This window comes from Phallusia mammillata, chromosome 8 (genome assembly GCF_965637545.1).
Source record: "Phallusia mammillata chromosome 8, kaPhaMamm4.hap1.1, whole genome shotgun sequence".
Taxonomy (NCBI): domain Eukaryota; kingdom Metazoa; phylum Chordata; class Ascidiacea; order Phlebobranchia; family Ascidiidae; genus Phallusia; species Phallusia mammillata.
In genome coordinates this window covers 1,471,042-1,494,998 of record NC_137259.1, presented here as the reverse complement: position 1 = coordinate 1,494,998, position 23,957 = coordinate 1,471,042, and the positions used below count along the sequence as shown (strand labels likewise).

The following is a 23,957-nucleotide window of genomic DNA, read 5'->3' as shown; positions in this document are numbered from 1 at the left end:
AAAAACTTGTGGTTGCATTCCGTTTGTTTTGTAATAATTCGTTCCGGTTCCGGTAAATTATACGTTTGAACCGGTTCGCGGGTTCGGTTACATATCCGGTTCCACTCTTTAAATTCTCACAACGCGGGGAGAAACTTTTTCCTTTATTGACTTTACAACAGTTTGATTCTCAATTCCACAATTATTGTTTATAACGCCTGCAAAGAGATTCTCCTGCATTTTTTTGTTTTCATGTGACAAAAATTTCATCACAACATTTTGTTACAAGTAACATATTTTACAATTCATTATACTTGACGCAGTTTTATCGAAACGACATTATATTATGTTGGGTACCATGAACTTGTGTTATTCCAATCTTTTAATCCTCTTTTTACTTTTACAGAAATCTTCGGAAGTGACGAGGAAAGATAAACGTCCCATGAGCGAAGGATAATTGTCCTTAAACATTTTTGTGCGTGTTTTGGAATTCAACCCTTTATGACGTCATATATGGATCCTTAAAACAGTGAAAATCCCAGCAGAGCGAACAAAAATTTTTGACTTTTTTGTACTTTTAGATTGTAAATAATTGTTTTTTTAGTTTTTGGATCTTTTTATTTTTTCTAATAAATACATTGTGATACAAAGAATATGGTTTTTAGGAAGTTCTTTTTTGTGGATATTTAAGCAAAAATTTCTTTACGTTTTCAATTTACCAAGTTATTAAAAGTTGAAACATAAACTTAACCTATTTGACAAGATGCAACCGCGCAAAAGGTTTTCCATAACGAAATGTAATTTGCCACAATAAGTTACAAGTTGAACAACACAACCCATAAGATAACGTTCTGAAAGTTGAAATATAATGTGAAAATGTAAAAGCATGAAGGTTTCACTGTTTTCGACCTTCAAGGTGTTATCAGTATAGCTTTTTTCACGGGGTTCGAACCCAGGACACTCACGGGGACGAATCTCGATCAGTTTTTTCAATGTCTGTATGGGGTCAGGCGTGCCAGACCACTCGGCCAAGTTCCTGCCCCTCATTAGTGCAGATGGTGACGAGCGTGCAGATTGGTTAGTGTAACCATCCAACGGCACTCTAGTTTGTTGGGGGTAACAGGCTGAAAAACCATGCCTCACCTAGTCTGTGCGATGTGAAAACAAGTTTAATTAATTCAACGTGTTGTTCATAAGGAATATTTTGGTTCTAAAGAAGGGTTAAAACCGCCTTAAAATGAACCAGATAACCAATATTTTTCGTGGTTTCATATAGTGATGAATTCACGTCAGAAGTAACTACCGCATGAGGGAGACAGAGAGACCGTGTTTCGCCCATGCACCATTGTGTGGGAATTTAACACAGGAAATAAATATTTTGCTCGCGTGCAGCCAAATTCAGTGTTTATTCGTAAGTTGAAGCAATTAGGTATTGAGAAACAGATTTGTCAATTTGAGGAGAAATAGCCCTGTAGAGAAAACTATTGAGGTAATTTGTTTTCAATATTTGCAATCTAATTTAAATTTTAAACTTCCCATTTTATTACAGCACTTTGAGAAACGACCAGTTTCGTAAAGATAAAAATTTAACTAAATGTAATTTACGAATACACAAAACATTACCTTTAATTCCATACTTGGAGTCCATTAGCTTTTCTATTTGTTTTTATTTCGTCTTTAGAAGTTATAGTATAGCTAGAAGCGTAAAATAAGCCAATTTATCTTTGCATTTACAGTAAATAATCAAAACGTAACATTTTTCTTAGCTTTATAAGGTTGTCTTTCTGTAATGTAAATTTTTTCTTCTTTAATCCAAATTCCCTTTGGTATCTATAATATTGTTTTTGTTCGCGGAAAAAACATTAAAACGTGTTTTCACCACAAGACAATTGAACACTCGAAACCCTTTCACGATGCACTCGAAACCCATGACCCCCACACAACAATAAATCACGAATACACCTTTTCCGGTTATTATGTTTAGCAAAATTCCTGCCGTCGTGTCTTATTATCCAATTTCCACAAACAATTCGACACCGCGGCCCAATCGAAGTGTCAAGCGAGTTTCCCGATTTTCTAGAATCGCCGCATTGTCGCAAGTCTTTATTACGTCACAATTACCCTGCAATTGATCTTGTAAGAGGAGTATAAATTTGAAACCTTTTTTACGAGGGCTTCTTTTTGCCTGTGAATATTTTGCAGAAGACATCTGTAATGAGCAGTGTTCGATAGGAAGATATGAGGCAACTAATTGTTCGATCGTATAATGTTCTCTGGCATTTTTAAAAGCAGCTTTATCTTATCATTTACCTGGAATTTCACGAAGAGCCAGAAAATTTGGCTACATTTTTTCTTCGACAAATTGGGTTTTGTAATAGAACGGTTCAGTAGATTCATTTTAATTTGGTATTTTCTGAAAATTACAAGCGTCAAATACTCCTAATTATCAAAAATAAAGTTATTTTTAAAGGTAGTTTACAACCTGACGTTGTAATTAATGGGTTTACGCCCAATTGTTTTTTGCTTCAAGGGACCAAATATGGCGTTACGTTTTGGAATTTGCCACATAAAGGCGCATTGATAATTGAACTCGTCAAAAATGCCATTCAATGATCACAAGTTATAATGTCATTGACCCAACCCTACGTACTCTTCACACCGCCACGCTCTTATGACATAACACTAAGCACTATGACGTCAAAATCTAGTCAATTCCCTGCCACGTGACTAGTGATAATAACAACGTTCGTAAATAGCCAACAATTATAATAGACACTTTATGATGTAACAATGGCGAATTGGAACGCGCTAAAATCAGCCCGTTTTATCGCGAAGGGCTGCAGGGTTGTGTCCACTAGCAGACAGTTTTATTGGACTTGGCAGGGATGTTTGATATAGAATGCGCGGTTTGGAGGGCGCCTGCTTTAAAACAGGGCAGCCCGCCCTTGTAGAAAGCAGTGAGCGATTGCTCGTTGCAAAAACGGTTTCAAACTTTTAGCTTTAAGCTGTTTACTTCTGTGTTAGCAAATTTGCTTGCGAGTAATCTTGCTGTCTCCGCGAGAAGGCTGTGAAAATTTGTTTAGGATTTTAGGGTTTAACAAGAACTGCTGAGCTAAGCACTAGCAAGAAAATTACCCCGACAAGGAATTCTGGTATTTCCGTTTTACTAATGATAACATTGTTTGCTAAACCGACAAAGTCTGCTGATGTAATAGTTTGTGCAAATCGGTTTTGTTTACATAAGAAATCAGAACGAAAATAGAAGATTAAATTTGGGTAAAAATTGTCTAACACAAACACAGGCATAGTACGTTTTTATAGCATCAAATTTAAATATTTAAACAGATTTTTATAGCAATAATTTTAAGAAATTGGAGATATATTCTTTAAGAATAAACGAAATTAATTCAATTTTATACAATCGCTGCCGTAAAACTAAGCTTAAAAAACGCGCATACCTTGAATTTGCAGAAAGCACAATCGGAGCACATTTCAAGCGCTTTAATCAGGCGAAGTGTTGAAATAAGGCGTTGGTTTTTTTGATCTCGCGGCCAAATCTGATGCAAGTTCTTCACCTTTTCAATTGGTACCTTAAGCCACAAAACACGACGTGCCGAAACCGCGCGACGATGATTGGAGAAGTCAAATTCAAGAAATTGCTCAATTCATCTAAATGCGAACCTACATTATTATATAGTTCGGGTTCCATGTGCGCTAAACCAAGGGGCGTTTTGTGAAGTCTTTCTGTGTTATTGTTTAAATTTAAAACAGTTTGATTGCCGCTTTATTAAATGTCTTTAAGTCAGGACATGAAATGAGAGGCTAGTGAGGAAAATTAGATTAAATAGTAGTGTATGCATGTTGTTTTGCTGGTTGGCTATACGAGAATTAGTACATTTGAATTAAATTTAAGCTCAGAACACTTTGACCAAGTGTTACAAATCCTTTAAATCGACGTTTACGGTTAGAACTATGGAAATTAGTAGCAATGATAAATTAAACGAAATAGTATTTTAGAAACGTATGTGTTTGCAGAAATTGAGATTTTGAATTTAGTGTTTTACACGCAACAGCCTATTATACACAAGCTTAAACAATTTGGACTTTGATCGTGTTTTGACATTTTTACACTACAATCAAATTTTAATGATTCGGATTCCGTGAAAATTTCCATCTTATTTACGGCGTGAATACAAAATGCCCGTTAGAAAACTCGCTGAGCACGTGTTTGAGATCATGCCAACTCGCTGAGCACGTGTTTGAACATTCTCGAAAACCGACATGAATAAGTGAAAGCAACCGTTGCAAGACACAGCATTTTTACTATTTACAACAAAAACAAAAACTTGTCTTATTTCCAAAACATCCGTTCAGCTCGGCGCTAAAAATAGCAGCAGTAACATCGATCCCGCCACTTGGGGGTGACTTTTTCACCCCCTAATTCGCCCCTCAAGTCCACACCCCCGCCCGGCCAATTAGGGGCGTCTCGTTTTACCGTTATGACGTCATAGAGCGTCATTCGCGCGTGAATTGTTTATGTAATAATCCCGCCTTTGTTGTGTGTGTGGGTTTGGCTTCAAAATGGCCGGGGCTGCGCGAATTCGAGAGAAAGTGCTCGGCCGGGTTTGAAAGGAGACAGTTAGGAGACAGCAACGTTGACATTGTGCTTGACGGTTGCTTCGTTCACTGCAGTTTGATATTGCGGTGTTTGGCTTCGTGAAACAAACCCCTTGTTTCGGGTGAAGTGTGCAAAAGTTTTTATTCCAGGAAAGCCTGTCTGCATGTTAATTGTGACGAATTACGTTGACGTTATGCCTTTGGAAATATTTTTAACGTAAAACTTTTAACTATAATTGTTTGGGTAGAAAATACTGGCGTTTCGTCCACCAGGTTGCACATTTAACAAATTTGTCGCGTGACACCAGTTGGGCTTTATATTATGTGAAAGTGGTAGAAATTGAGGCTCGCCAACAACTGTCAGAAAACCTGTACGTAGTGAATCAGTTTTCTTGCAGACGATCCAAAAATCTTTGTTGTCGTGCCAGGCGCATATTTTTGGCACACGAGACAGAAATAAACATAACAGCTGTATTTAGAATAAAGTTTATTTGAAGTAGGAAAAATATGATGAATATAATTTGAAAAGCAGGAGAAAGTCTATGTTGGCATTACCATTATACATTTCCTAACTGAGTTTGCCTGAGCAATCAGATACCGCAGAATTATAGAGTCTCATCACAAATGTGTCTTTTGCAGGAACTTCAATTTTCAGACACCCGTGGTGACAATTTCTTATCGGCAATTAATGACGCGGTTATCTTAAGTGACGCTTTTCCAGTTTCACGCGTCGCCGGTGCACAGGTGACGTCATAGCCCCCCGTGACGTCACGTAATTGTCGCACTTTGAAGTGACAACTGTTGACACCCAAAACCGCGTTGTCGTGCCAAGTGAGGAAAATTGCGCTGAAAAAAGTCTTCAAGTCGCGTTGGATTCTCCATTTATTGTGGAAATAACGTTTGGACGGAACAATTCACTGCAATCAGCCAGCAAGGCAACTGAAATAGCATCTAGTTAACTTAACAGTGTAAGGATATATTGGATTACTACTCAAGTATATATACAAGAAGCGGGAAAAATGAATTTAGTTGGTTCTGTGGCGGTCTGGATTTACCCGATGTTTTGGTTTGTTATTTTTCGCATGGTGACGTCAAAATGTGAAGCAAGGAACGGGGCCCCCAAGTGGTGGTAAGTAAATATGATTTCTATTTGCTTTAAAGGGTTGAACACACGAAGCTAATGTAGAGGATTGATACATAGGACCGCCTTGCAGCCACTAATTGGTGTTCAGGCCGCCCTGTTGTCATAAAAACTTGGTGGGTTTGACATATAGTACATGTAATGGCGCAGCGTTAATTGCTGGGTCGGCGGAACGGAAAACACGCACCGAGCACCGAACGTCGATTTCAAGCGCAAAACTTTGTCTTGTTGATTATTGATTGGATTTCTTACATAACGAAGGGCGGATAATTGGGTCTCCTCGGCCGCAGAAAGATCGTATTTGGTGCGGGGTGATTAGTGACAGGAAAAGGTCTGGGTTTGTGGATGTGAATTTGTGTAGGACGAAGCTTGGACGTGACATGAAATAAAGTGCGCCATTTGTCGTTTAATGTAAACACACATTTTGTTTTAGCGCCATAGATTCTATTTGAATAAGGACGCTAAAAGCATTTCGTGAACGATTTGTTTTGTAAGAAATTGTGTATATCTGTTGACCCAGAGTTTTGTACACTGTGTTAAAAACTGTAATGTCATAACAGACTCCAAAAATCAGCCTGTGGTGACCGACGGATCTGTCTTTACTTATTAAATACACAAATACTCAAGAATAGCGGTAGACGACCAACGTCAGTGACGCAGTTGAATCTGACATTACATAGCAGAATATTTAATTTCGCTTATTGAAGGCATCTGAGTTTCGAAGTTGTGTTTTAGCGCTAATATTTCTTTTGATCAAGGAAATAACAAGCGTAATATCGAAGCAGTTCATTTCTCGTTAATATTCTAAAACGGATGCATTTGAAATCCCATTAAAAGCGATCAGCGGTCTGCTAAGGCGCTTCAAACCCTGTGTATTGTAACATACCCCCTAATTAACGCGGCCCCGCCGTTCCACCTTTTGCTTCATAATAAGGCGCTTTTAACAAAGATAGACCGCGCGTCGAGCCCACGACGTTTGACCATGGGGCGTTTTTACCCTTTCCACGTCTCGGCTGGGCTTGTTTTGCCGCGAAAGAACAAAGTCCCTGTTCGCCGCGTTGATTGCAATCAAACGGGGTAACTTTTGCGGTTTACGCGGCCAAAGCCCCCGAAAAGTCACGTGCCTACTTGCCTAATGAGTCGGAACGCTCACATAACGATTGGGGTCGAAACCTCAGGTCCACGTGCCGGTCGATGTGAGTTTAAGCCCCGGGTGTCAGTTTGGGTCGTTTATCTCAATTCAAACCGGCCAGCGGCATCGGTTTAGATGTAGACGCTTGAAAATTGGCATCTGTTGATAACGATCTTGCGAAAATTTAGAGACATCTCCATCTTTCTACGGGCGGCCCCGAAATTTAAAGGCAACAGTCGCAAAGTATTATTGTGCAGACTTTTGCTTCTGTCAGAAAACTATGATGGATTGCATTTGGTTTCGCAAAGAAAACCAGGATTTCGAAAGCTTTTTTAGTAAAACCGCCAAAAGTTTGTTGCGCGCTTAGACAAATTTGCGTTGGTGTTAATTTTTCCTGGTTAGTAAAAAGTCAAGCAAAACCCTCAAGAATGTGAAGTATAAGTTATTGTTTCTTTGACCTTTAAAACCGTAACAAGGCAAACTGTAAATCAAACCGAAAAAACAATACTTTTTACATATTAATGGTTATACGGATATGTGTAGCAATGTTTCATCATTGTGCAGATCTATGTGATGAATTATAAATTTTTGCAATACCCTTTTTATGTCGGCGGTTAGAAAATGTAACAAGATGTAACAACAAAGGTTATTGTTGTTACAAAAATGCGTGCTAAAAAGAAATTTTCTTTCATCCAATTTTCACGATAAATAGTCTTGTGGTAACGTTTTCTTGAAAATCATAATCCTTGCAATTCGGAATAAGCCAATTGCGGCAGCCGTTGCAGCGAGTCGTTTACTTTTACAATTACTCTCAATTTTCTTCTCACTGTCTGTGTCGGTCGCAAAGCTTTCGAGATCGTAATTCTGGCACCGGATGCGCCGGGATTTGTGCACCTGGATCCGGCGGCGGCTGCACGTCGCAGTCGGGCTCAGCAAGTCGCTACATGATAGTGGGATAATGCGATGAGTTATGTCAGGCATTCCGCGCAGCAAGAGACTGCAAACTATTTGCCAATTTTCGCCCGATTCCCGCCCGGCAGTTAGTTGATTATTATTACTCACGCCAATTCAACTAGTCTGATTGTTATCCGTCTGCGCGACTTGGGAGGGTGCCGCGCCCCCCCAAAATTTTATCCAATTTTCTTCCCAGCCTCCAGTGAACAACCTGGAGCCACACAAAAACAATTTTTACGTTGATTCATCAGATTTTTTACACAAAACCAGTTTTCTGAAGTCAGCGACCTATAATTTTAAATTTAACCAAATTTTGTTTTTCTTAAACTTTTCATCTGTTAAAGTACGTGTGATTTCTATTTAATCGATGCACTTTGATTTCTATGCGCAAACGACGATTTAAAAATTAACGCGAGCGATTTTGATCTCTATCAGGTTTGAAAACATGGTGACGCACTCAGGTCTAGTCGGTTAAAATTTTGTCCCTAATTTTCAGACCAAAAAGTTGAATAATATAAAAATACCCGCTCGGATATAAAGCAAAAAGAATTTATAAGTTTTCCGCTTCTATCTTACAGTGCTTACAATGGCAACATTGCAGGAACGCTTTAATGTTTGTGAATTAAACTAGTTGATTTTTCACTCTTATAGCAATAATTTCAAAAAAATATTTCTTGTGATAAATCTGTTTGTTAAAATAACTTTATTTACCAACCGTTTCAGCCAAAACTCATGCCAGCATACAAATAAACCAGAATATTTTGGTAGAAATCATGGATAAGTTCGAGTTTAAAGTTCGTGCTGCGATGATTTCTGCAGTAAACGGTGGGAAATTGCCGTAACAACCAAACTTGTTTGATGTGGTTAAAAATATTGAACGGGTTGTTTATTTTGTCGCCTTTCCAGCTCGGCAATATCCTGACCAGGCTGCCGTAAAATTTCTTCCATAAAGTTGTTGTATTAAATGTCTGCAGTGAAAAATGCGACAAAAACAATTCACTTTTTAAACTCTGTTCAACTTAAAGTCATTGCTGCATTTTTTAAACCATTAATGCGCTACATTGGTAAAATGCTATACTCGCATTTTGTAAAATTAAAGCTTTATATTTATCTTACAGAAAATTTTTTACAATTACTATATTTACAGAAATTACTATATTTACGAAAATCTCCCTAATAAGAATAATAAAATAATATACGATTTCTGTGTGGCAGGAACGTTGCAAGTACGTCGGTTGACATGGCAACGATGGCGTGCTCCCGAATTCCCGGGTTAAACTCGCGGCAACTCCGGTTTTGTACGATGAACCGGAGTTTCATGCCGAGTATCGCTGATGGAACACAACTCGGGTTCAAACAATGCCAGCTGCAGTTTAAAAACAGAAGGTAAAACAAAGTAATGCGGCTGCAAAATTTCGTCAACTTGAAATAAGTAGGAAAACCTCGTTGACACCGTTTTCGTTTCGGTTTTGAATTTCTAAGTCATCCTAAAATTTAGATAAAAAATGAATTCATTTTAATAGTTTTTTTTGCAACGGTTTCATAATAGGAAAACACGAAGCTATATTTTTACACCTCTTCACCTCTTTTTGTTTTCCATGTATTATTCGTATAATAAACATATTCGAATAGGAACTACAATACATTTTTGGGGTTTTGAATGCGTTGCAAATTCGAAAAAAACTGTTTTTTAGATTCAGAGTTTCTTTTAATTATTAAATTTCTTTGAATCTTTTCTAGATGGAACTGCAGCACTTCGTCACGAAGCGTTTCAGGACACGGGAGCAGAAGAAGAAATTTATTCGGATCCGTTTTGGAAAGAGGTAAGTTCATATTTCGACTAAAAAACCTTTTCTCTCAGTAACAGTTTGCAAACAATTTGTCAGAAAACAATTCAAGCTGTAATTATCTGAAAAGAATATTGCATACATCATATTTTTAGGTTGCGACCAAGTGTTTAATAGAATAATATCAAAATGACAAACATTGTATTCACAGGTTCCAAAGAAGCGGCTTTCGTCCACGCATTAGCAGCGGCGGGTGTTGCGCATTCAATCACTAAATCGTGCTGGAAAGGAAATTTGGAAAATTGCAAATGCAACAATATCGGTGAGCACACCAAACAACACTTTTCCATTTATAAAAACCAAATTGCCAGCGATGTAGAATAAAACGTATTTGTTTTTTATTAAAGCTACTATTTAAGTCCGTGTCTTGTATACTTAACACATTTCCAAACCCTTAAACCTAAAATCGTCAGCAATGCCCCCAAAAATAGCAACTAAGGAAATATGTGGCTATTATCGCCGTAAGACTTCGGTTTACTGAATACAGTTTTGTCAAAAAACAAACAAAAAAGACAGTTTTAAAATAATATATTTGTTTGGAAGAAAACAGCACAAGTAACATCAAACATAAATTAATTGAATTTGTACCAATTGTCCACTCATTTCGACATTATTATCGAACCGGGACAATCACGGCAAAATGGCGCGTCGTGAAATGTCGCTCCCCTCATCCGACCACACGCCCTTATCTCCACGACGCATCGAAAACAATATAAATTCCCGTCCGTCCAATTTCCGCCTAATGACAACAGTCTCCCATTATGACATCACCCACGCAGTGACGTCATACCCTTGACACGCGACGCGTGACGTCACAATGCCGATAAGATCTCGAAGAATAATGTTGATTGTTTATTTATTCGACAGGACGCCTTCGCCCGCGGTTTCGGTCGCTCCCGCGAATTGACTGGAAATGGGGGTCGTGTGACGAAAACGTGGAATACGGGATAGCCAGGTCACGTGATTTCGTTGATGCACGTGATCAGTCGCCATACGCGAGGTCAATCATGAATCTGCACAACAACGAGGCTGGCCGAGAGGTGGGTTTGAAAAATGATTAAATTTGTTTAATTTGCGTCGATTTTGAAGCAGTTTGCGCAAGTGAATTTGTTCGGAAGGTTAGGGGTTCAAATCCACTGCTTATAAACCTAAGTCTAATAAACTTAATACGCTAAAAATAAATCAATTTAAGTTGCCACGAAACTCTTTTCAAATGTAACATACTAAATAGCGACAAAAAGAAGTAAATAGAGGAAAGTTAAAACTAATGTAACCCCCAAAAGTCAATCTTTCCTACTTTGCTTTTCAAATATCGTTCCACATTTTTCTCAATCCAACCACATCAATAAAAAATAAATTTCCAATTCCGTTTCTGTTCATCCATTTCTCCTTTTAAATTGATCCGTCAGTTTTGATTGCTCTCACTTCTTGTCGCGTGCTGATTGTCGCGTAATTGGCTCTTGACGCGACAGAGAACATCACTTCGAGAATGGAGTACGCCATTTTTTATACGCCCCCGTTTATCGAAACTGGTTTCATCGTCTGCTGTGATAACATCCATTACCCAAACCGTCATAAGCTTATTTGGAAACTTCGCTTTAAAGTCATTTTTCCACGTGAACAGTTTGTTGGTTTATTGTCTGCGGTCTTGAATTTGCTTTTCCCCATAACTGACCGCACTAGACTTTCAACTTGTTCAACTAGGTGTGGCACATTTAAATAATTTCGCCAACTTCCTTTTTTATATTTGTTACGCACAAAATGTAGTTTCGCGTGATTTTTTTGTAGCCAATGTGCTACTTTAGATTATTTGCGCACTTGCGAAATTTAAAGCATAGCCTACTGTTTTTGGTGGGCGAAACGTCAGCAAAATTACAAGTTCTTAAAAAAAGCAACTAGTATATTGTTTAGCATCACACAAGTTGAACGACAATTTTGTTAAATAGCCATTGTACGCTGTAGAACAAAAATGAAACGCCGCATTATAATGGAAATTAAGTTTAAACAATGTGATAATATTCGGATGTTTTTTTTAACTAAGTGGGACGTAAACCAAGCTGGCAAAACTGGTTTTCTAACGAGCTTTGTGCAGGAAACCGAAAAACTGTTTACACATTACACTGTTCTAATAGTTTCAAATGTTATTGCACATCATAGCATAACTGTTTGCTAGTCAGAAGCATTCTTAACTGAATATATTTTTTGTTAGGCACTGAGAGACCAAGTAAGGCGCAAATGCAAATGTCACGGAGTTTCCGGGAGTTGTGAACTCAAGACATGTTGGTTGGTGCTTCCGGATTTCAACCAAGTCGGCGCATATTTGAAGCAGCGTTATCTTGATGCTTCGTTGATGAAAGTTCAAAGTTTCACTGGTGTAAGAGGCTGTGAAGACGATTTTGTACCAAGGTAAATTTACGTGCATTTTTGTTCTTGCTTTCTTGTCCTGTTGTTGAAGTAGTAAGAAACAAAGTGTTGGCCTGCTTGCATCCTTATAAAATTTACTGATCAACATTTTGCACTTAGACCCAAAAACATTTTCATGAAACGTAATGCATTAATATGCAACTTCAATTTCGAAAAGACCCCCTTATCCTCGACTGGAAAAAACATTGCTATGTGTTTGAAAAAGCTCCGCGTCAAACGATTTTAAAGCGAACTGAAAATAAAATAACAAATTAAAAAGTGTTTGTTAGTTAATTTTTAGTTTCTTTTGAAATCGTTTCAAGAGTGTGTGATTACACCCATTAGCAGTAATTTAACTATTATATTGTTTCCGCACAGCCATTCGTTCCATAGAAGGCCAACCAAAAAAGATCTCATCTACTACGAAAGCTCACCGGACTTCTGCGACCGAAACGTTGCTTCTGGAATCAAGGGCACGCGCGGGAGAATATGTAACGCCGATTCAGAGGGCGTCGACGGTTGTTTCCTTCTCTGTTGCGGCCGAGGCCACACAACAAAACGAAAAACTCGGGTTGAAAAATGTCGCTGCGTCTTCCAGTGGTGCTGCAAGGTCAAGTGCGAAGACTGCGTCATCGAATACGAGGAACACACGTGCAAGTGACGTCATTGTGATGTCATCAGTCACACCGGTAGAGCTATTAACACCATACCTCGCGGGTGATCCACTTTCACAAGGTGGCGAAAAGAGCTGAATTATTTATTTAGCGGCTAAAGAGGGGTTGATAAAGAGGGGAAAATTTTTACATTAGTAACTAAGTTCTCTTGCGAGTTCTATTGAATTTTAAATGCTAATACCTTACCCCGACCCTAATAGCCCTAACCGTGAGCATTTTTGGAGATATAAAGTTTTAAATGTGAAAAGTGCCCTTTGCGCCACCTATCGAAATTTAACTAAATGTGGGTGTCCCTTGAGGTATGGTGTTAGTAGATTTTCCGGTCCTACCACTGTGAAGTTCAACGGGAAACTTTGTGGAGAAGAAGTTTAAAGTCAAGGTCATCTGAGCATCGTGCTACGGTGATCGCCTATTGCTATTTCTTTAACTTATTTATGCCCATGCTTTGCTGTTACTATTTTCGCTTCAAAATGTTCCACTTTTTATCTATGTCGCTTGTTGCGCTGCATCGTGTCGCGCCACGCAAATCATCGCTTGCTTTTTATTTTTGTGCTCAATCGTACTCTATTTTATTTATTTTGTTTTTGTCCGTTTTTACGCAACGACATTGAGTTCGTTTTCCAACAACATACTTTTTGCATTTCTGTCTATTTTATTTGTTTGCTTCATAATGTTTGATGCTTTTGCGCAAAAATTGACAGAAGAAAATATTGTTTGTCGTTAGCAGCTGTTGCAAAACTGGTCAAAGATTTCGAAAATATTTTGACAGGCAGAAATAGTTATCCTTATTTGAGATCAGTTTATTATTATGATGATGAAATAATCAAATCAATGATATTTGAGTATCTTGGGAAACCACCGAAAAACTGTTTTCCAGTGACGTAGCCTGAAATATACGTACTTATAAAGTCCTCATACAGTGCAAAAATATTTTTACAACCTACAGAATAAACACCTATACACCACCAAAAAATAACTACAATTGTAGAAAAAAACTTTAGTTAGGTTATTATGAAATTAATTTGTGTAGAAATACCTTTTAATAAGAAGAAATTGTGTTATTGCGATGACCAATAATTCACTGGTTCTTTTGTTGGTTCCGTACAAGGTAGTAGGTTTGCTGGAAACATTTTTGGAAATTCAGTTTGAGAAATTTCCAGGCGTAAATGTTTGTCAGAAATTCACAATTTGGCGCGTGTGACGTGTTAGTGTAAATAAAAAAACTGTTTTAAGGTTTGTTATTCAGAATTTAAAAGCGTCAAAAAACTAAAATATATCAAACCCTACGCTTTCCATTGGGTAGAAGAAAGGGCATCTATTTGAAGACGAAGAGTTGCTTGCGAACTTAGCTGAGTAACAAACGATAAAAGTATGGAAGCTTTGTATCACCAGACAAACAGGTAGGCTTGGTAAATGTTTTGCAATTTTAGTTATTTTGCAATTTTGTTCATTTTTATTTTAGAATAGATGTAATTTGCTATGTGGACATGCAAAATATTTTGTCTTACTTTTTTAAAGCATTGGTAAATTTGTAAATTGTCCACAAACCCTTCAAAGGGATTTTCTACATATTTAGCAGAAATAATACTGACTTTTTAAACGCAAGAAAATCAAATACAAAGAACCAGAAGTTTCAATTTTTTTAACAGAATGATCCAGGATGTTCAAGATCACATGGGAAGACTTGAAACAGCTCCTGAGCATGATTCACACAGTAAGATTTACAGTACTGTTGAAACATTGCTCCCAGTTCCTTATTTTATTTCAACTGATAAGGAAAATTGTTCAGGCCCTGTCTGCAGAGTATGACAACGTTTTTATGAAAATATAATTTTGCACGTTTTTTTGTGAATTTTGAAGTACTGCCTGGCCCTGTATATCACTTGTGTTGCACCCAGTACAATTGGCATTGCAAGCACACTTAGAGGCCATGCACGTGTACAAGGGTCATATTGGTCTTGCACACCTAAGATCTTGTCGGATCCTACCATATTCTGCACACCGGGTACAGTCTTAAGCTGTTGGGGGTCAGAAAAAAGTTAATGTTGTTTGTGTTTTATTATTTCACCTCAGTTATTGAATCACAAATCCAGTCACACATTGACCAAATCAATGGAAATTGTGACAGACTCGATATTTTGGTCAACAAGGAACCTCCCACAAGACGGCAAAGTGCTAGAATGTAAGTTTGCCTTTTCTTAAAAATATTAAATATTTAAAAAATGTTGTTTTTTGTAATTTGATAATCTTTAGTCCTTGCCGTTTACTGAAACCATTCAACAATGACAAATTGAATAAATTTATAATGCAAATATATTATAACGGAACAAAAATGTCCAAAAATGACTGTGTAAACTTGGCTTAATGTTTGACTGGTTGAAATGTGCTAATAAATCTTCATGGTTGCACAGGAAAGTAGATCAAGTACGCTACGACTCTCAACACATTCAAGCTGCTTTGCGCAATTTTCACCATCGGCGGCATATGAGAGACCAACAAAAAAGGGAAAGACAATTGCTGTTGAGAACTTCCTTTAAAACCAATGTAAGCAACATTCAGTTACCAACATCACTATGATTAAGTTGTTTCATCAGAGGAAATTTATCTATAAGTTCAATCTGTACAACAAGGCAAAAACCATTCCAGTTTTTGTTATTAGTGCTTAATTAACCAGTCTGCATGGCAGTGCCAGAGTTAAGCAGGACTGTAGCACAAATAATTTGCAGGCTTTTGCTTTGTGCTGAAATTTGCATACTTTTGAAAATGCTGACGGTTGGAGCTTTTCAGGTTTGGGTAAGGGTTTGTAATTAAAATATCAATACAATCTGGTTTCATTTACCCTTGTTGGGCTTACATTCTCACAACAACACACACAATGTGGCATACTCTGTTGTATACCATGCAACAACATGTGGTTTCAAGTACTACCCCACCCAAAATTGTTTCATAACAATGATTATTTTCTTTCTCAGGACGAGGAAAACACAGCTATTGAAATGGACGCCGATCTCAATCACCACCAAAGTCTCACCAATGCACATAGGGGTAATCGTGTTAAATGTATTTTATTATTTGGATTCAATACATTGCTTTGAAATATATTTTAGGTATTGATGATGTTTTAAGTCAAGGCTCATATATCTTGGAAAACCTGAAAGGCCAAAGAGGAATGTTGAAGGTAAGTTTAAAGTGAAATTAAACAGACAAGCTTATACACATGTAGATAAAGCATTCTTGCATGTTTCTCCATTTGCCACTTTTAAATGACAGTAAACGGGCAAATTAAATTGGAACTCAAAAACATGAATGTGTATACTTTATACAAGAGCTTGAAAACGGTATGAGTTGGGTTGAGTTTAGTTCACCGGCAAAATCGTAGCAGCACGATTGCGCTGAAATATTCACCAAGCTGGAAATAGCTGTGCAACGTTCAGATGTTAAAATGCGCGACAAAGTTGAGAGACACAGTTGGTGGATAAATGGTTGACGCGCTGCAGCTACACCGTTGGTATCAACTCTATGAAAATTTGGTTTTGGGTTTTATATTCTTATGTAAAAGTTAAGTGTTGTTGTTAAATCAAGCTTCCTGTCAACCTGTAAACATATAAAACATTTCAAACTGCATTCTTTACAATGTATATCTTTATAGTGTTATTTTTCTGCAGGGTGTTAAGACAAGAATGTTGAATATTTCCAACACTTTGGGAATTTCAAACACAGTGATGAGATTGATTGAGAAAAGAACTACGCAAGATAAAATCATTTTGTTCGGGGGAATGATTGTTACTTCTTTAATCATGTATTTACTTTGGAAGTTTTACACCTAATTCTGTACTTTGCTGCCATTGTTACATAAATTATATATTTTGGGCAACAAAAAAATGACCAAGCTTCTGCAAGAGGTTTTGTAGAATGAAAAACTATTGAAATACTAAACATTTTCAGACGATGTATTACATACATTGTGCTTTCCTTTAAAAATACAAAGACCTTACATTTATCAAGTCCAAGGCTGTTATGACAAAAGTTACGGCTATTCTTTGGTTGTTGCTAAAAAGAAATCCAATGATAGATATTAAAAAATGTTTATTAAAAGCAAAAGTTAAGAAGTGCTTAACGAAATGTGCAATTCATGTTTTTATGCAAAATATTTATAACTTTCGGTGATGGTTTTATTTTTGGTGTGCAAGGTAAGAACTGTCAAAGTGGTGTTATTAGAGATTTTTACTAGAAATGACCAAATATTAAACCCAAAATTTGTCCAGTTTGAACATGTAAGAATAACAAACCAACAATTTTCTTATAAATTTATTATTTAAGTTGAAAGTGATCGCTTTTTTGTTTTTGCTTTACTTTTTTTCAGTGCTTTTAGGCAAAGAATTGCAAAGAAAATGGTGCCACTGTATATAGATACAGAATGCCACAGTACAAATATTTTGAGTTGATATAGAGGTGTTAGATTTTGCCTGTTGGTTTATATATTGTGGGAAATGTTTATGTGTTTGGAAAACTGCCAACCTAAATGCAAATGTTGTAAGATCACCTACATAATAAATTTACGCCACTGAAAACATTGGTCTTAAACATTTTGTACCAAACGTAGTTGTTTTGTGGTAATCTATGCCCAAAATTGATGCTGTAGGTTCTTGCAATTCATTTTTCTCTTGTAACAGAGATTAGAGAGTGACATTTTATCTATGCAAGCTGACGGACAATACATTGAAAATATGCCTCAAAGCACAATAAGACAGATAGCTTGTAAGCCAAGGGTTCCCAACCTTTTTACGATCCCGTACCACCTGGACGCTCTGCACTGCCACGCGTACCACGATAGAGCACTAATGTGCTCTACAGTGCTCTATGGTACCACTTCTTGCAGAACAACTAATTTGTTTGAATCTTATTTCATTCAACGCTATCTTAAGCACCAAAACAGTAGATATATCTATCAAGAGCAATCATTTGACATAATTAACGCCCACTGTGCCGCAGCGTTGTTCGGCTTTTCATAGCAAGTAGCAACTATGCTTTTTGTTGTGAATTGACATGACCTGTATTTTGAAGATCGTAATGATACGAAACAACAGGAATAGTTACGTAACAATGACAATAGGCCTGGGGACTGTTTTTTTTTTTTTTTGTAAACAAAACCAGACAAACAAAATATAAAGTTGCAAATTGAGGTTTTTGTGAACAAAACAGAAGCTACTCGCGTACCACCTAAAAACCCTTCGCGTACCACTAGTGGTACGCGTACCACCGGTTGGGAACCCCTGTTGTAAGCGATCGAAAAAGTTGCAGAAGTACCTTTTTCGTGTTATTAAAATTATTGCTTTTATTTCGTTTCTGTACACAACATATGATTTCAAAACAATAAAGCCCAATTGCGAAAAAAATCAAAAATCTGAACTTAGATCAATCGACATAAAGTTCGTTCACCAAACAACTGACTGGGAGATTATTTTTCATTTTGTAAGTACAAGCATTTCAAACACGGGGAGCAACGCAAGTGGGTTTAACAGCATGGGTATCTGTCAGCCGTTTATACCGTTACAAAATGCTACTAGAACCTAAAATGGGCAAAACGCTATTTAAAATGTAAACTTTTTTTTCACGGGGTTCGAACCCCGGCCAAGTTCCTGCCCATTAAAAATGTAACTTTTTTTTTCACGGGGTTCGAACCCAGGACTCTCCCGGGGACGAATCCCGATCAGGTTTTTTTTATCTCTGTATATGGGTCAGGCGCGCCAGACCATTCGGCCAAGTTATGTAACAACAAAGTGGACATGTTTAGTGTCAAACAGCGCTCAGATACAATGAATCGTTGAACCGTTTCACTGTTTTCATCAAAAGAGCTGTACTCATTCATTCTTTCCACCTAGCTTTCCATTTTCTTTTATATTCACACAAATATGAACGTGTTTCGTGTAGATATCTTACAGTTTTCTCGCAAATGCAACACAGAACATAAACAATAACAAATATTCCCGGTTATTACGCGTTAAAGCCGCCTAACACCGTGGTAGCACTTGGCCACCACACATGTGCTTTAGATTTAACGATTTAAGTGTAAATTAACACTTTTCTAGCTATTTACATACAAATCTATACTATGCATCTATATGACAACAACAAAAAACGATCAAAATTTTGTCCACACTTAATGAGGTGTATGTACATCATATCCATCATGTTAAGTAACAAATGCACGGTCCTTGATAATGAATATTGTCTCATACTCCGTCCTAATTTCTTCAACTTGTTTCACAACTTGTTGGTTTTCATTCCATACCAACACATAGTACTTGAGATAAGCTTCTGCCATACTTGCAGTTCTTTTTCAGATGACTTGTGTCTTTTCTGCCAAATAGTCAACTAGTTCATGTTTTATTTTATAAGTTATTTTAAATACTTTAATAACTATAAACTTACCTTTTGTAAATCTGTTAACAGATTTGTTTATATCGGTTGCAGTTCAATGCTAGAATTTCTGAGAATTAGTCTCGACCTCACCTGATAAACCGTAAAACTGTGATTAACCGCGACAGTTCCTATCGTGGGTTGTGTATGAAGCAGAAGGTGCTTTACCTAGTAGGCGTTTGGTGGGCGTGTTCCACGGTAAGTGAAGCACATCGCGTAGTGTGTTGCATTCGCTCAAGTATAAATGTGTTTCATGTAGATATATAAAATCTAGTTTGAAATGAAATCCACCCACAGTAGCAGTTTTCCGGTGATTACTGTTCTTACATCAATACAATTCAAATACAGAGTGGAAAAACTTGCATTCCCACATCCGGAATGTCGAATGGGCAAAAATATTTGAAGAGGAAAGGAAATACCAACGTGAAATAACCGCTTTGCCGACAAAATTAAAAAATCCGAAAATCTCCCGTCCCAACAGGGATAGCCTTGATGATGAAACAATCGCATACACTGAACTGGTTGAGTCTAAATTGCGTAATTTGCAAAGTGGTGTCAAAAAAGATTACAAAAAACGGAACAACCTAGATTTTTCACTCCGGGACAGTTTGGAACGACTAAGAGATTTAGTTTTGCGCCAGGAAATAGTAATTTGCAGTTCTGACAAGGATGGCAAAATTGTGGTAGTTGACTACAGTGACTATGACTATATAATGAGACAACAGTTAAACGAATTCCGAAAAATAACGATCGCAGAAAAGACATTTAAAAAACAGTGCGAGTTAACTCGATCGAAATGTGAAAAAATCGTCAAGGCGCTATACCACACATCAGTGATATCGGAACACCTACTATTGCACTCAATGGGTTTAAAGGTAACGGGAAACAGGTTCCACCGAGTTTCCGGACCGACGGCAAAATACTTTGAAAATAGTAGCCCGGCATACGCTTATCCACTTTTTAAAACCCATAAATTGATGGAGGAAGAACTAAATGTTATCAACGTACGCGACATTCCTGTGAGGCTCTTACAAGCTGCTGGCAACATCACTACCTCGCGTGTAACGGCACTTATTGAATGTATATTGCACCCTGTGGCAATCAAATACTGCCAGTCGGGCATTGATGAATTCTGTCGTGATAGTATGCACTATGTGGAGGAGGTAAAAAATTGGAAGCGAGAAAACATCCACAAAGCACAGATGCTCAGGGGACGCCTCTGCATTACAGCTGCAGATATAGTTGCCCTGTATCCAAATCTGCCCAGAAGTTTAATAAAAGAAGCGATTGATACAGCGCTACAAGAACATGCGAAGTTTAATGCTGAAGGAAGGAAACAGTTGGTGGAATTGGTCATGGTCACTATAAAAGGTGTTACAACTAAGTATGGTGAAGATTATTACCAACAAACCGAAGGTATTGTTACCGGAGATAATCACGCTGTCTCTTTAGCAAACATAGCTTTGCACTTTGTCTTGAAACCGATAGCAACAACACTTAAAAAATGCGAGATATTCAAACGATTCATAGACGACATCATATGGATCGCAACTGGACCAGCAGTAAACAGATGTATCGAGGTTGCACTAAAAAATGCAATGATGAAGTTTGGGCTTCGCCTGACCTTTAGGAGTTTTTCAAAAGATGAAGGAGATGTTGAGTTTCTGGATGTATTACATTCATCGTCCATGCAGTCTCCGTATGGTTTTATTCTTAGAGACTACAAAAAACCTACTGCATCAAATCGGATTTTTTTACACGGTACCTCCCACCACCCCATGCACATTTTCAAAGCAATTGTGAAAGGCGAAGCCACGCGTCTACGTAGACTTAACGAACAAGATGCGTACTATACAGAGAGTCTCAACAAGCTGAAAACGAAATGTATCAACTCGTGTTTCCCACCTAGAACAGTTGACAAAATTTTGTCTGAGGCAGTGCACTGGACAATGGACATACCAGCACCAGTTAAAAAATCAAGACTGATGGAACCATTGGTCTGGGCTACAGCTTTTCCACGACTGCTACGACAAACACATAAAGAAAAACAGTTAAAACCGAACGCAATGGTCACCTACAAGCGACCCCCAACGTTGGGCAGAATACTGACTAATTACAGGCAACTGGCATCATACCCCAACACAAGAGAGCCCGGTATTTCAAAGCCCTGCGGACACTGTGCTCTTTGCGGGAACTACAAAAACAGCACGTCGATGATAAGCGTTGTGAAGGAGATAAAGACGGAAACAGAAATTTATACGTTGAGGCAATGCCTGGATTGCAACAGCCACGGTATTTACATTGCGACATGCACGCTTTGTGGCGACAGATACGTTGGTCAAACGAAAAATACGTTTGCAACAAGGTGGCGTAGTCATCGCGCAGCATGGAAAAGATTTGCCATCACACAGCACCAACACAAGGATGACAAAGCTGCGCTTTTTCGCCATTACGAACAGAAGCATATGTCTACGCTCGTTAAAAAACCAAACATCGCACAATGTTTTTCGGTCATTTTTGCAGAACAACCTGTGCTACAAAATTTAGATATGGCCGAAGCAAAGTGGTTGGGATTGATTAACGCCAAAATAAACATCCAGCGCATGATACTACCGCGTGTTCGCTAAATTCGTTTTCCACGCATTCCCCTCAACCCAATTACTGTCTTATCTTTTTCTGTACCTCCGCTTTTTTTCTGTTTTGCAACACACCTGCAGCATACTTGACAGCACGATAGTAAACAGTGCGGCGTTCACTCTGGAAAGTTTCTTCACCAGTTGCATGTTATTCTGGTAGCTTGTTTTAGTATTTTATTGTTTTTACTGTTTTACTATGCTTTTATAACAGTATTGTATTCGCTTACAGAACTGACGATGCCAAAACTTTTTGGCGAAATATATATTCTGTGAAATACTGTGTACAAGTACGGTTGATTCTGTTTGGCCTAGGGTTTATACACTGGGTTTTGAATCATGTAGATATCTTACATTTGTGTTGCAAAGGCATAACAAAAAACGAAACAGCATTCGGTCAGCACACGGGTAACAAAAAAAGTCACCACATGGCTATGGATTGGAAAAATGGTCTTAATGTAACTTACCCTTTTGTAAATCTGTTATCTATGGCGGTTGTAACCCAGCGCTATAGTTTTAGTATCTGGGATTTGGTGATCGGGAGTCTCACCTGATACCATGCAACAAGGTTTGTTAAGAAAGATGCTTTGGTCTTTTGACGGATTTGGTCACTATAGACGCGAAAAACAAAAGCAACGTGCGTTCCCTATGAGGCGCTTTGTGGGCGTGTTGCAAAAAGCCCATTGCGTAAATTCGTTTTTTTTATCAGCAAGCTTGTCGTTTTCTTATATATTCGCTCAAGTAGAAATGTGTTTCGTGTAGATATCTTACATTTGTGTAGCAAAGGCATAACAAAAACCGAAACATTAAAAATAAATAGAGAAATCCACAAGGTGGCAAAGTGGAGCTGCCGAACACGGCTAATGTTTGTTTGCGTTAGTGCAGTGGTTCTCAACCTTTTTTACTATGCGACCCCCTTTAAAGATTTTCTAACACCACGCGACCCCTATACATACGCACACACACAAGAAGTTTAACTACCAGCATGTGTTGATTGTGTTCATCACACATTTGCAATCTTAACGTGGCTGCAATAGTTCGACGTTTTGCTGTATTCCGGAAAACCCATATTTTTCAATAACTATTTCACTATTTCGTGTTTTTTTTATGTTAAGAAAAACCAAAACCCGCAATTATAGAAGTATACAATCGCAAATAATGTTGCGCCGGTTCTAAATCAAACGGTCGTGTGAGTTACTATATGCTAAACAAAAGTCACAGGGAAAGTTTTTTTGATACAGATAAAATAATTCCGTGTTCGGTTGCGTCTCCGCGACCCCCTCAAAAGTGCTTGGCGACCCCTTGGGGGGTCGCGACCCCCAGGTTGAGAAACACTGCGTTAGTGTTTTGTTTGCATGACGTCACGTACAATAAATCGTTGAACCGTTTCACTGTTTTCATCAAAAGAGCTGTACTCATTCATTCTTTCCACCTAGCTTTCCATTTCCTTTTATATATACGCACAAGTATGTAGGTGTTTCGTAGATATCTTACAGTTTTGTCGCAAATGCATCACAGAACCCAAACAATAACAAAAAAATGCCGGTAATTACGCGTTAAAGTCATCTAACACCGTGGTAGCATTCGGTCACCACATATGGGCTTTAAATTAACGATTTGAATGTAATTTAACACTTCTCTAGCTATGTACATAAAAATCAACACTATGCATTTAAATGACAAAAAAAAAACGATCAAAAATTTGTCCGCAACTGATTAAATAGGTGTATGTACATAATATCCATTGTGCATTTACATGTTAAGTAACAAATGCACGGTCTCTGATAATGATTATTGTCTCATTTTCCGACCATATCTTTTCAATTTGTTTCACAACCTGTTGGCCTTCATTCCAAACCAACACGAAATACTTGAGATAAACTTCAGCCATTACTTTCAGTTCTTTCTTGGATGACGTGTGTCTTTTCTGCTAAATACTCAAATAAGTTAGTTTGTATTTTTTTTTTAAAGTTTAATGATATTAAACTCACCTTTTGTAAATCTGCTATCTTTAGCGGTTGCAAGTTGCAACTATACCTGTAATGTTACGCGCCACATAGGCGTAGGAGGTAAAGACGCAAAAATGACGTCAAGGCGAGAAATACGGCGTTTTGTGGGCGTGGCAGAAACACACAGTGCAAGTCGCTTTTTTCACCG

The 23,957-nt window shown here is 37.8% G+C and overlaps 3 protein-coding genes across 3 annotated transcripts in view; all 3 read left to right on the top strand.

Moving 5' to 3' along the window:
- Positions 1-632, top strand: part of LOC145203949 (transmembrane protein 237-like) — a 30,289-nt gene extending 29,657 nt beyond the window's left edge. The window contains exon 11 of the mRNA XM_080076330.1: positions 386-632. Within this exon, the coding sequence (XP_079932456.1) occupies positions 386-414 (29 nt within the window). The 3' untranslated portion in view covers positions 415-632. The remainder of the gene's footprint in view (positions 1-385) is intronic.
- A 4,595-nt stretch (positions 633-5,227) lies between these two features.
- Positions 5,228-13,455, top strand: LOC145204446 (protein Wnt-3a-like). The gene is made up of 7 exons (XM_080076991.1): positions 5,228-5,725; positions 9,039-9,209; positions 9,564-9,646; positions 9,822-9,932; positions 10,538-10,710; positions 11,880-12,076; positions 12,452-13,455. The coding sequence occupies exons 1-7, from the start codon at positions 5,616-5,618 to the stop codon at positions 12,732-12,734; spliced, it is 1,128 nt and encodes a 375-aa protein (XP_079933117.1). The 5' UTR covers positions 5,228-5,615; the 3' UTR covers positions 12,735-13,455.
- Positions 13,456-13,879: 424 nt separating this feature from the next.
- Positions 13,880-17,318, top strand: LOC145204447 (Golgi SNAP receptor complex member 2-like). The gene is made up of 7 exons (XM_080076992.1): positions 13,880-14,147; positions 14,397-14,461; positions 14,821-14,929; positions 15,159-15,291; positions 15,720-15,792; positions 15,855-15,925; positions 16,413-17,318. Exons 1-7 carry the CDS (start codon positions 14,119-14,121, stop codon positions 16,572-16,574), a joined length of 642 nt encoding a protein of 213 aa, XP_079933118.1. The 5' UTR covers positions 13,880-14,118; the 3' UTR covers positions 16,575-17,318.
- Positions 17,319-23,957: the final 6,639 nt, after the last annotated feature.